Genomic DNA, 12,122 nt, shown 5'->3' on the forward strand with positions numbered 1-12,122 from the left:
TTTCCCGCGGTTCTACAAAAACAAAACTGGAAATGATTGACGGTACGATACATATCTCTAGACCAGGATATACTGTAGCCATGGTCATATAATGTGGAATCTGTGCACTCACAGCCCCATCAAGCAAGTTGTAGGCTAGACCAGTCAAAGTGCGGTTGATGCCACTGGAGCCAGGTTAGTCCCAAAATAATAGGATGGATGTTCCTGGAAATCACATTCAGGCTGCGCTTTTCTAGATGTAGGAGGCAGGTGTACGGTCACGGGTACCATAGAATAACTTGATTTGGAAGAGGGTCTCTGTACACAGAAGAAATGATTAAAGGAGAGGTCATTCAGACCATGGGAATTAAAAGTTGCTTGATGAATTCTTTCAAGATGAAGTTCCCTCCAGAGCCAGAATCCATAAAAGCCTGTGAGGAGAAGCATGTGTCACAGGAGCCAGTAGTTCAGGAGCGGGGACAGTGAGGCCCAGAAATATTGAAAACTAATCTTAAACAGAAGTTCTGAAAGATTCAGAACAAACATTAAAGACAAGCTTGAAAGTACATGCATGCTCTTCTATAAGAGTAATGACGATCTATATAAGATAAGACTTGGGTAAAATAAGTTACCTGCCTTAAAAAGTTTTTCTGAGAAGCTGATCTTCTGATAGACACAGGTTAATGATAAAGTTGTGAAGAGAATCACATTTTTTAATAGTGAAATGTCTTTATAAATTTCAGAAAAAAATAGAACATCTGATGTAGTTTTTGAAGAAACTCTAGGTATCAGCCACTCTAAGAAAAGAAACTGGAAAGTGAGTTTCTTCTCTTGAATAGAAAGAAAAAAGAAGAAGAAAGTTAAGAGTTATAGAAAGAAAGAGAAAACTGCTTACCAGATAAAAATCTTTGAGGAGAATTTGAAGTTACCTGAGGAAAGAGTAATTAACATACAAAGTTCAATTTGTAAAAATAGTAAGTTCAGTTTGTAAAAACAAAATAAAATCGAATTATTCATTTTGTTAATATAAATTTTCCTTTACATTTTAATAAAATTTCTCATTTTATTTTTGTGTGGTTCAAATTTTATTCTAAATTTGTAATTTTAAGTTTCATTTTAAATTCCTTTTATGCACTGGTTTTGTTGCCCCACCTCAGAGAAAGCTATCATGAAATAAATGATCATGGAAAGGTGTTATCTTTGATGTGCTCTCCTTCCCCCTTTCCACAGAGCAAGGTATGCAGGATCAGAATTAACCAATCCTATGGTACTGTATAAAGGGAACATTTATTGGTGCCCTGTTTCCCTTGAATGAGAATGGGTTACACTACGATGAATATTAAATCAAATCCAGATCTGGGGCCTGCAACAATAACGGCAATAGATAAAGAAAAGAAACTGTCTTCTTTATATGTCTGTCATTTGCAATGGTGGTAAAAAAAGACCAGTGAATTCTAAGTGCAGTTCATGATTTCCAGAAATAGTATTCAGAGTAGTACAACATTTTGTGTTGTATGATCTCTTTTTACTTGTAAATAGAAACGTTATTTAGTATTTTTACTAAGTGCCATTTAAGTTTAATTTGCACTTGCTGTTCACGTTTTTTTTTTTTTGTATTTTTTTAAACAACTTTACTTTTAATATCTAAGCAACTTAAGGAATTTTTCAAAAACCTGTGCAGTACTTTCAAATAAAACAAATATTAATTTATCTAGATACAGGTACTTTATTTACAAATATTCAGATTAATAGCATTTTGTTACATCAAACAAATAGTACAGCAGTCCAAACAAATCATGTGACACAAACAAAACCTACTGCAACTAAGGAATCTGAAGTCACTGGAACACACTAGCTGGAATCAAATTACCATGTCTACTTTACCCTAATTAGTGATTCTGTCAGCAGGTCATGGTCCCCCTGGTGGCTTATAAATGTCTTTTTTTCTGTTCACGTTAGCGAAAGCCATGCATCAGAACTGCATCTCCCATCGCTCCCTGCTTTGAGCCCTTCCTCCAGCGCAGGGACAAACGGCACAGAATAGCAACGCAGTGGCGGATCCTGGAGGGGAGGGATGGAAGCAGCGATGGCAGAGGATGGAGATAAACAAACAGACGAGCAGCATCTGACAGACAGGAAATCAGCTCCCGAATTAAAACTAATCCTATACCACTGGACACAGTCTTTCTGCTCGCAAAAGGTAGATGTAATAATAATATACTGCCGGAATGTGTCTGTATCATTTCAGTACCTGGACAGTTCGCCCCAAGCAATCAAGGGAGGATCTAGCGCCCTTTAAAGCAAGCAATGAGTCCAAGTGTCATCTCCCCAACCTGCAGGGAGCAACGGAAGGAGGCGGGGATAGAGAGGAGGGAAGGGAGAGTAGAAGAATTAAGAAGGAGGGAGTCGCCCCTATAATTTTCAGCTGGATCCTAACATTAAGGGGTAAGGACCGATTTCTTTTTTTGGAGGGGGGAGGTGCGGATATAAGGGTCGGCAGAGACCTCTGTGCTCAGTGAGGCAGCAGGCGATAAGGACCACTGTTGGCAATGCCTTTCAGCACGGGAGTTTTATACAAGTTAAAGGGGAAATATGAAGGCATTTTAAATATAGAGATCAAACAATTTTAAAGGTAGAGTAGCATCGGTAGAAGAGAAAACAGTTTAAAAATGGAATTGTTAGTTTTTTATTTCATGATAACTTTGTAAATGGAGGGATTTATTTTTTTTTTAGTCACGCCAAGTGACTAATCAGCTAATTCACATAATCAGCTAGCAGCAAATGATTGCAGGTAAAGATCAATTGGTCTATTTAGTCCGCCCATTAGTATACTATGTTATAGTATAATTAAAAAAATCATTTTCACTTAAGGTTTCATTGCAAAAATTAAGTGGGGCAAAACGATATGTAATGCTTTCTTTAGAATCTAGCAGACCATGAAGGATATTTTTACCCTAAGAAAAATATTATATGGAGAAATGTGTTATTGTTTTGTTTTTTGGAGGGGAGGGGACCTGATGTTTTTCTCTTGCTCTTTTGTATTTTCATCAAAAGCGAAACTAGGGCTGGGATTTGGCATCATGAGCCTTCATTCAGGAAACTGGGAGGGGATATATCCCCTCCCAGTTTACCATTAGTCCAGTCATTGCAGTGATGCTCCTGGGCTGGGGGCTGTGCATCAGAGCTCCTTCCAGAACCCAGTAAACATGGGCCCTGAATCTGACACACTATCCCCTCCATGCTCAGCAAATTCTCCAAAAGGGACCCCCCAGTGGGAGCACTGAGAGGAGAGGATCGCCTTGCTGGTGGCTGAAAGGAATCAGTAAGTTTTTACTTGGGAAATTTTATTTTTTAAAAGTTTTGGGGCGAAATTAACTATTTGGGAATATTATTTAGAAGAGTGTTTGTGTGTTTGTGCTTTTAATAGTCAGTAAGGCAGCGAATAAACAGAAGTTAGACCGTTTGTATTTTTAAATAGTCATAAGGCAGCTAATAAGCAGTAGTTAGTGTGTTTATTTTTAATAGTCTGTAACGCAGCTAATAAGCAGAAGTTAGAGTGTTTGTATACTAAAAACAAAACAAAACAAAAAAAAGTAGCCAGAGCTAGAAATAAGCTAGGAGCCATGTATACCTAAGTTAAAAGGTTGAAAAGTTCAGTTCAGTTACTCACCTTGGAAAGGTATTGAGGTAGTGTGAATTGGTTTGATTAGGTACCAACATTTGTTAATCAAGAGAGCAGTGAGTCACTCTGGCTGACCAACTGAAGTTAGCCCTCAGCAAAAATCAGGCTCCCCAGGGCAACTCCATTGCCTCACCAGAAAGATTCAGCTTGCCTTGCTGGCTCTTTTGGCATTATTCAGGCTTTCTGATGGCTCTTCCATCTGCAACCCCTGCAACCCCTGTCTGTTCTAGACCCAGTGTTTAGGCAGCCATGCTTGAGGGGGCAGAAGGGAGTCAAGAGTCCTCTTGGCCCAACAGTGCCAAAATAAAAAATGGCATTAACTGACCTTACATATTCTTTTGCTTCCCTTCTCCTCCCGGAGAGACAAAGGCCAAAAGGGCTTATAACTCCATCTTATCTTCTCAACTGTGGATACCTGATCATGGGATAGGCTGGGCAGTGGGTGTTGATTGGGATAGGGAAGCCTGATTTCTGGTGGAAGGGGGGCCATGGCAGGACTGATGTAATGAGTGGCTTGGAAGTGAGCCCTTTGTGCTGCAGTGTAGTTGATATAGCCTTAAAGGCAAACCTAGGAGGCCTATGTCGGCAGATGGAGAACACACCCTATAGTGGGCCAGACAGGAACTTCACTTATACCAGCTGCCTGCCCCACAGATTGAGTCCTTGGATTCTGGTGGTTGGCAGGTCTTAAGCAGTTTCCTAGAGTGGTGGAAAAAGCAAAAGTCCAAGACATACCAGGGTCAGGAAGGCAGTGAGCTGGAGATACGGAGACAGGCCAAAAGTCAGCAGGCGGCAGGCAAAATGTGATTAAGTCAGTATCAGGAAGTCAGACTCAGGTCCAAGAAGATACACAGAAGACACACAGAAGACACTGGACAAGACAAGACTGGATGAGTCAAGAATGAGGAATGCAGGAAACACAGGATCAACACACACTAGGGATGTGAATCGTGTGCCCGATCGTTTTAACGATCGGGTTCAGCTGGGGGGGGGGGGAATCTGATCGTTAGAGATGTGAATTGGGATCACTCCCGGACCCCTGCTGGACCCCTGCTGGACTTTTGGCCAGCTTGGGGGGGCATGTAAATGGGCTTTTGGGCTTTTGAAAATTGCTATGATAGTATGTTACATTTACACGTGTAATTCATTTAAATATTACCTCCATTAAGTGTACATATATTGGGTAGATGGAATAGACACAAAGAGGGGTTGAATTAACACAAGTTTGAAATTTGTCAGCAGTAGTACCAATCTAAGGCTTCTATGAATTGAAATTAATGCCCTCTTTGCCTACTGTGAGACACAATCAGTTGCAGACTTCCAAAAATAGATCTGGGACTTTGTAGCTGGTATATGGTTGACCACATATGCAGATGCAAATGTTTTGGACATTACTCCATCCAGGAATTTATACCAAAATCATCTTTGGTTTGATTTAAGAGATCTTTGAAGGATCAAATCTTTTGACTGCTTTCTCTGTCCACTTCAACTTTGCCCTTCATCCTGTTCCCTTCAGATGAAGAAAGGCTGGATTAGGGAGCAGAGAGATAGCTGAGATACCTCTTTTATATGCTCCAGCCTCAACCTCACATCACCCCCTCCTCCCGTTGCCCACAGGTTGTTTGCCAGGGAAGAGGCTGGAATAGGAGAAAGAGCAAAGAGAGAGCTGAGACTGAAGGCAAGCACTCTTGCTTTCTTCATATGATTGAATTAAGGGATGGAGAAGCTTCAGTTAGGAGTGTTGATTGTGTGGCAGGTTGTCAATTATGTGGCAACAAGCTCATTGTGAGGTTTCTCCCATAGCCGTACAATTATGGGAGCCTAGGGGAACTACCTATTAGCTGTCTATCCTGTACACAAAATGAGTTAACTCAAATCATCCAACTTTATGGCTGAAATTTAGCTTAAATCTAGCTGGCTTACCAGGTCATTCATCAAAATGCGTTAGGGCCCGAATGCGTGTCAAATGGGTCTAGTGCATGCGGTAAATATTGCAATGCAAGTTAGCATTCAAATTTTAAATTTGTTATGCAAGTGGCTGGAGTTAATGCAAATTGGGCTCTTCTGTGGCAGAATGTGGTACATAAATGCACAGTAAAGTGGGATTTAACATCAGAAATAACTACACCTTTTTTTTCACAGTAGAGGAGAAAACTGATTTTATTGCACAACCACAGCCATTATTGCAGAGAGAGAGAGAGAGCGTGAGTGAGAGAGCAAACTGTAATTGTTGCGAGCACGGAGGTGCAATCGCTTCTGGCAGGAGATGTGAGCCCTTGGATCGCTATGCCACTCAGGGAGGAGCCCCGAGAGCACAGTGAGAGGTGAGCTGCTGCAAGCATGGGCAAACAAGGAACAGAAGAAGGCTGGAGCAAAGACTTGAAGACTGAAGGTCTGACCCTCTACCGGACCTGCACGCCCCAAGAAGACCAGCAACGAATGTTGATCAATGAACAGTCCTCCGACCATTCCAAGTCCTTTCAGACCTGCCGCTGGGTAATGGCAATAGGCAGTAGACCAGACAGAGGACGAGGGCAGACGGAGGCCTTTGGACATGGAAGACTTTTGGACAAGACATAGGCAAAGACTCTTGGATGAAGACACAAGTGAAGACTCTTGGACATAGACATAAGTGAAGACTCTTGGACGAAGGTTCAGGAGCAAGGTACTGTAGACAACAAGTCAAGAGCAAGAGCTAAGTTGAGACTGCGACGCAGCATGCCCTACACAGCCCACCTGCGGGGCTGGTCGCAGACCATGCTGGAACCGATGTAGTCAGGAGCGAGGTTCTGTAGACAAAGAATCAGGAGCAAGGTTCTGTAGACAACAAGTCAAGAGCAAGAGTTGAGTTGAGACTGTGGTGCAGTGCGCCTTACACAGCCCACCCGCGGGGCTGGTCATGGACCATGCTGGGACTGCTGTAGACTCTAGACGGAGAATGAAACCAGGACATCAGGAACATCGAGGCAATGGAGGACCAGGACATCAGGAACATGAAGGCATCTGAAGGTATGGACAAAGGAACATCGGACATCAGGAACATGAAGACATCTGAAAGTACGGATGAAGGAACGTCGGACAACAGGAACATGAAGACGGATCCGTCAAAGCAGAAGAAGACCACAGAGGACCTGGACCGAAGATGAAGATACAGATGACTGTGTAACTCAATCCGAAGGCCCTTTTTATAGGGCTGATCCAGGAACTGGCTGATGATGTCATCAAAGTGGGCCACGGGGTTTTTCTGCCTCTGGCCCTTTAAGACAGAAGGAAAGGCACGCGCTCGTGCCTATGGAGAGCAGAGGCTGAAGAGAGAGGCTGGCGGCATCCCTGCCGCATGGAAGTGAGGCCCGGCAACGGCATTCACTGTGAAGAAGAACAGCAGACCGGCAGTGGCAGGGGCACCAGGCCGCAAAGAGGAGAACTGAGCGGCCTCTCTGCCGCTCAGCGTGAAGGCAATGCTGGCGACCTCCGGGCCACGGAGGACTTGGCCGCAGCAGCTCCTCCGCGAAAGAAGAGGATGAGGCAGGCTGCAAGAGTGGCAAGCACGGCTCTAACTGGTGGCGCTAGGACTGTGGGGAGCCGGGACACAGCGGCACGACCTGCTGCGAAGAAACTGTGTCGGCAGCCCGGCCAGCCATGCTGTGGCTGGTAAAAGGTAGGGAGTCTGCTCGCATGCCGCGGGCAGATTCACAACAGTTATAGGGAGAATAGGACTCTCTATATATATCTAATGCTGTAGATGAGCATATTCAACTCAGGGTGGGTTTGGGGGTGGTGGTATTACATACACAGTCAGAGGAATTAATTGCAAATTTGAAATTACTGAAGAATTTCTATCATTGGATTTCCATCAGTGATTTCAAATTTGCAATTAGTTCCTCTGACTTTGTATGTAACCCCCCCCCCCAAAAAAAATCCACCCTGAGCTGTATGTGCCATCTACAGTACTAGATATATAGAGAGTCCTATTCTCCCTATTACAGCCTGCGTAAAATGACATGCGCTGTGATACCTTATCATACTTTTCAGAAATTGCCGATGGAGAAGATAGGAAATTATCTTAACCATGCCCATTTTTTTTATTGCAGAAATTATTTCTGCTATATTTATATATTTTGATGAATCTAGGGGTAAGCTCCAGTTTGTTCTTCCATACAGTATGGACCTATCAGATATCATCTATGTGACATTTTGGTTTTGTTCCCGATGGCAGATATTCATGAGAATTACAGGAGTGATTTAAAGAATTTTAATCACAGATATCAAGTCTTATTTTTTAAAATGATATATGGTGGGTGTTATTACATGTAATATGGAATTTTGAAACTTTATATAAAGTACATTTTTCTTTTTTATTTAAATTGAAATAAAGAAGATACATTAGTGACCAAATATGTTACATTTTGTTACAATTAATAAGCTAAACTCCTGTTTCTGTATTTAGGTCCGCTTGGCAATTGCTGAGAAGGCATTAAAATGTGAAGAGCATGATGTGAGTCTGCCTTTGAGTGAGCATAATGAACCTTGGTTTATGCGTTTGAACCCATCTGGAGAAGTACCTGTCTTAATCCATGGAGACCATATTATCTGTGAGGCAACTCAGATCACTGATTACCTTGAACAGACTTTCCTGAATGGTAATTTTAAGGATATTTGTATTGCTTAAAATTATTTTGTATTGCAATTGATCAATTGATCATTTTTGGATGGCATAACTGTGTATAATGTGTTCATGTCCAATACAAGTCTGTGCTTGTCCAAGTTCACACAGTGTTACAAGTTTTCCAAGGAAGGCAGGCATATGATCTGAATAGGGGACATGATAGAACTTTCATATCATACTTTTCCATATAATTAATTGTATTTCTTTATTTTCTTTATTAGTTTTTCACTTGTACTGTAAACCAAAAGGCCTTCTGGGTGAGGAACAACAAAATCAAAATACAATTACAGATAAACACAATATAGTTAAATAAAAAAACAAACATAAGCAATTAATATTAAAACACAAGTTATAACCATAAATTAAACAAACAGCTTCTAAATTTTACAGATAAAACAAATGCAAAATAAAATCAGAAAAAGAAGTTCCTTGATGAGCAAAATACAACACAAATTGATTCTAAAAGCTATTAAAAGACAGGAGAGAATCAATGTGCCTATAAGAGCTTTTGAAACACAAATAATTTGACACAGTCCTAATTTCATGTGGTAATTTATTCCATAATGGTTACATGTGGTCAATAAAAAAAAGCTTCCTATTAATCATTATTAATTTTCAGATCTCAGTGAGTGAGTGCAGTAATTTGATTGGTGAATGAGATATATACTTACATCCAAAAAGGAAAAAAACTCAAAAGACACCTCTCTGTCTCTTGTCAACACTCACAATATAGGCTATAGCAGATATTATCCGTTTGTATATATACCGCATCAGCAAGCCTGATAACGTGCCAGCCCACAGTTTTTTCAAGAGGAGGCCGTCCGGTCTTTTAATCATCTGCGGTTAGAGTCAACTTGCATTAAGCCCATCATGGTGCAATTAATATATTCAATCATGGTGCAGTTGAATTTTTAACATTTTTCAATTTTTTAATTTTTTAAATTTTTTATAACCTCTCTGCAATCCCACTATATTCCACTTGAAAAATATGGCATCAGCTCAACACCCAGCCGATGTTTCGCTATACAGCTTCATCAGGAGCTGCTGATCTACTTATTTATTTATTTATTTATTTATTTATTTTATCTTGTTCCAGTTTGTTGTTTACATAAGTTTATATCATGTATTATGTATCCTCTATGCATCGTTGCACTTTTTTGGCCCCTCGGCCTCCTGCCTGTTCTCTCCCCTTCCCCCTCCCTGTTCATTGTAATTTCCTTCTGCTCGCAGTTATTATGTAAACTGGCATGATGTTCACCACTAATGTCGGTATATAAAATTAAGAAGGGGATTTGGAAAGCACCAAGAAGTCAGCCAGAACAGCAGAAAAAGTACTCTGAGGTACCAAGAATGATTTGGAGTAGTAGTGGCAGCATTGGGACCAGTGATTATTAAAATTGAAAAGATAAAAGCAGAGCAATGCAGCATAAAGAGTTGCCAAATCCCTCCTGCCCCTCAAGGTGTACCTGGAGAGTTGAGGTGAGAGGAGGAAGAATTGTATAAAAAGCCATAGGCACCAGGAGGGATTAAGTAGTACCTGGAGTGGCATGAAGAGCTTCAGGATTAGTGCAGCAAGCATACAGAGCAATAGATGACCAAGACAAGACCAAGAATGGGCAAGTATTATAGGGGAACAGGATTTGTAAAGCACTAAGAAGCCAGCCAGAGCAGCGTTGGAAGCACCCTAAGGTACCAAGACTGGCTTAGAGCAGCAGAGGCAGCAGTGGTGCTGGCAATTATTAAAACTGTGATGCAGCAAGAAGAGTAGCCAAAAACCCTCAAGGTGTACCTTGAGGGCTGAGTTAGGAAGAGGAAGAATGGCATTAAAAATCAAAGGTACCAGAAGGAGCAAAGCAGCACTTGGAGTGGAATGAAGGGCCTGAGGAGTAGAGCAGCAAACATGCAAAGCAACAGATGGCAAGAGCAAGACCAAGAGTCAGAAAATACTATAGAGGAAGAAGATTTGAAAAGAACCTTGAAGACAGCCAGCTTGGGAGATGTCTGTCTCAGTAGGAGGAATGTGGTTGATCCTACCAGTAGTATATGCTTCTGTCAAACTCTAAAAATCAAGCCATGTATGTATTATGTGTTCACGGCTGGTACAATGGAGCTGTGAATGACTCATTAAATCAGTTATGGTACCATCTGGTAATTGTAAAGCTGTTACATGCCAACAAGCATTCCCCAAGACATAGTGTGGGGAATCACAAACAGCACAAAGTTAACAAAACCCTCAAGGCATACAGACGGGTATCAAAAACTGCACAAAGGTGACTATACTCTCAAAACATGGACTGCAGTCCATTGTAAACATCAAAAAGGTGTCTAAACCCCCAAGACATGGAGCATAGTCCATGACAAACAGTTAAAAAGGTATCTAAACCCCCAAGACATGGCATGCGGTCCATCAAAAACAGAACAAAGGTGTCTAAACCCCCAAGACGCGGAGCACAGTCCATCACAAAAAGTTAAAAAGGTGTCTAACCCGCAAGGCATGGAGTGAGATTTATTACAAACAGCACAGTGGTGTCAAAATCCTCAAGGCTTGGAGTTTAGTCAATCACAAACAGCTCAAAGGTGTCTAAAATCCAATGCTTAGAGCGTGGTCAGTTATAAAGAGCACAAATACATAAGGCCTTGTCCGAAAAATGGAAAAACCATAAAACAAGTGGGGTAGAAGGAGAAATTTGTTTTTTTTTCTGGGGACAAAACACTAAAGCATAACAAAGAAAAAAGCATGATGGGAGAACTAAGCTGAGATTCAAACAGCAAACAACAAGGAGGTACAACTATGATGCTGATACATCATAAAGATGGCAGGTAAGCATATTAACAGCATGTCCCCCAAGATGGTATATCAAGGCCATGTCAGGTAGGCAGAGTGGTAGCAAGATCCCTAAGGTGGTATATCTGGGTCATGGCAGATAGGCAGAGTAGAGTAAGACTCATAAGGTGGGACATTAGAGGGCATAGCAGGTAGGCAGATTAGCCATATGGGCCCTAAGTTGGTATATCTAGGGTATGGCACGTAGGCAGCATAGTAGCAAGACTCCCTAAGATGGTATATCTGGGGCAGGGCAGGCAGGCAGAGTGGCAGCAAGACCTATAAGACATTTTCAGCTATCTTGCCACTCATAAAGAAATTCTGAAAAGTCCAGCAAACACAGATTGATTTTCAAAAATACCAGATTTTCCATCAACTGTGGTGCCATCTTTGAGTGATGACAGCTCATGTTGTCCCCTGCTACACATTCACAGTTATTTTTTATTTTTTTATTTATTTAAAGAGTTTTTCTATATCGAGGTTTAGCTATAAGCCTTCACCCCGGTTCACAGTTACAACAACATGTTACAAAAAACAGTGAACTGAGAGGAAAACAGAGGGTACCTTCGAGAATTAAGTAATTGAAATTAATAATGTTATAGAATAAACAAATTAAAGAGTTTAACAATTAACTTCAGGTGGGGAGAAAGATAACGTTTAACACTCAATGAGTTTATTATCAAACCATGTAGTCTTTAGTTTATAAGTGTTCTGATAAACAATTGTAAGCTAAATATGATGTGTGCAATTAGCCAATACCATCTTTGAAAGCTTGACAGAATAACCAAGTTCTAAGCTCTTTTTTGAATGTCGATGTTGGTTTGCGCGGATAAGTGAGCGGGTAGAGAGTTCCATAATTTTGGACCAGCTATGGATATGGCTCTTCTCCTTGTGTTGTATAGTTTGGCTGATGGGAGTGATGGAATTTCTAGTTATAATTTACTTGTTGATCTGGTTGTCCGATTTGATCT

At 41.1% G+C, this 12,122-nt stretch overlaps 1 protein-coding gene across 1 annotated transcript in view; it reads left to right on the plus strand.

Moving 5' to 3' along the window:
• Positions 1-2,015: 2,015 nt before the first annotated feature.
• The window catches only part of GDAP1 (ganglioside induced differentiation associated protein 1), a 52,510-nt gene continuing 42,403 nt past the window's right edge, over positions 2,016-12,122 (plus strand). The window contains exons 1-2 of the mRNA XM_029591500.1: positions 2,016-2,179; positions 8,109-8,301. Of these exons, the coding sequence (XP_029447360.1) occupies positions 2,054-2,179; positions 8,109-8,301 (319 nt within the window). The 5' untranslated portion in view covers positions 2,016-2,053. The remainder of the gene's footprint in view (positions 2,180-8,108; positions 8,302-12,122) is intronic.

Source organism: Rhinatrema bivittatum, chromosome 2 (assembly GCF_901001135.1).
Source record: "Rhinatrema bivittatum chromosome 2, aRhiBiv1.1, whole genome shotgun sequence".
In the NCBI taxonomy this organism is placed as follows: Eukaryota; Metazoa; Chordata; class Amphibia; order Gymnophiona; family Rhinatrematidae; genus Rhinatrema; species Rhinatrema bivittatum.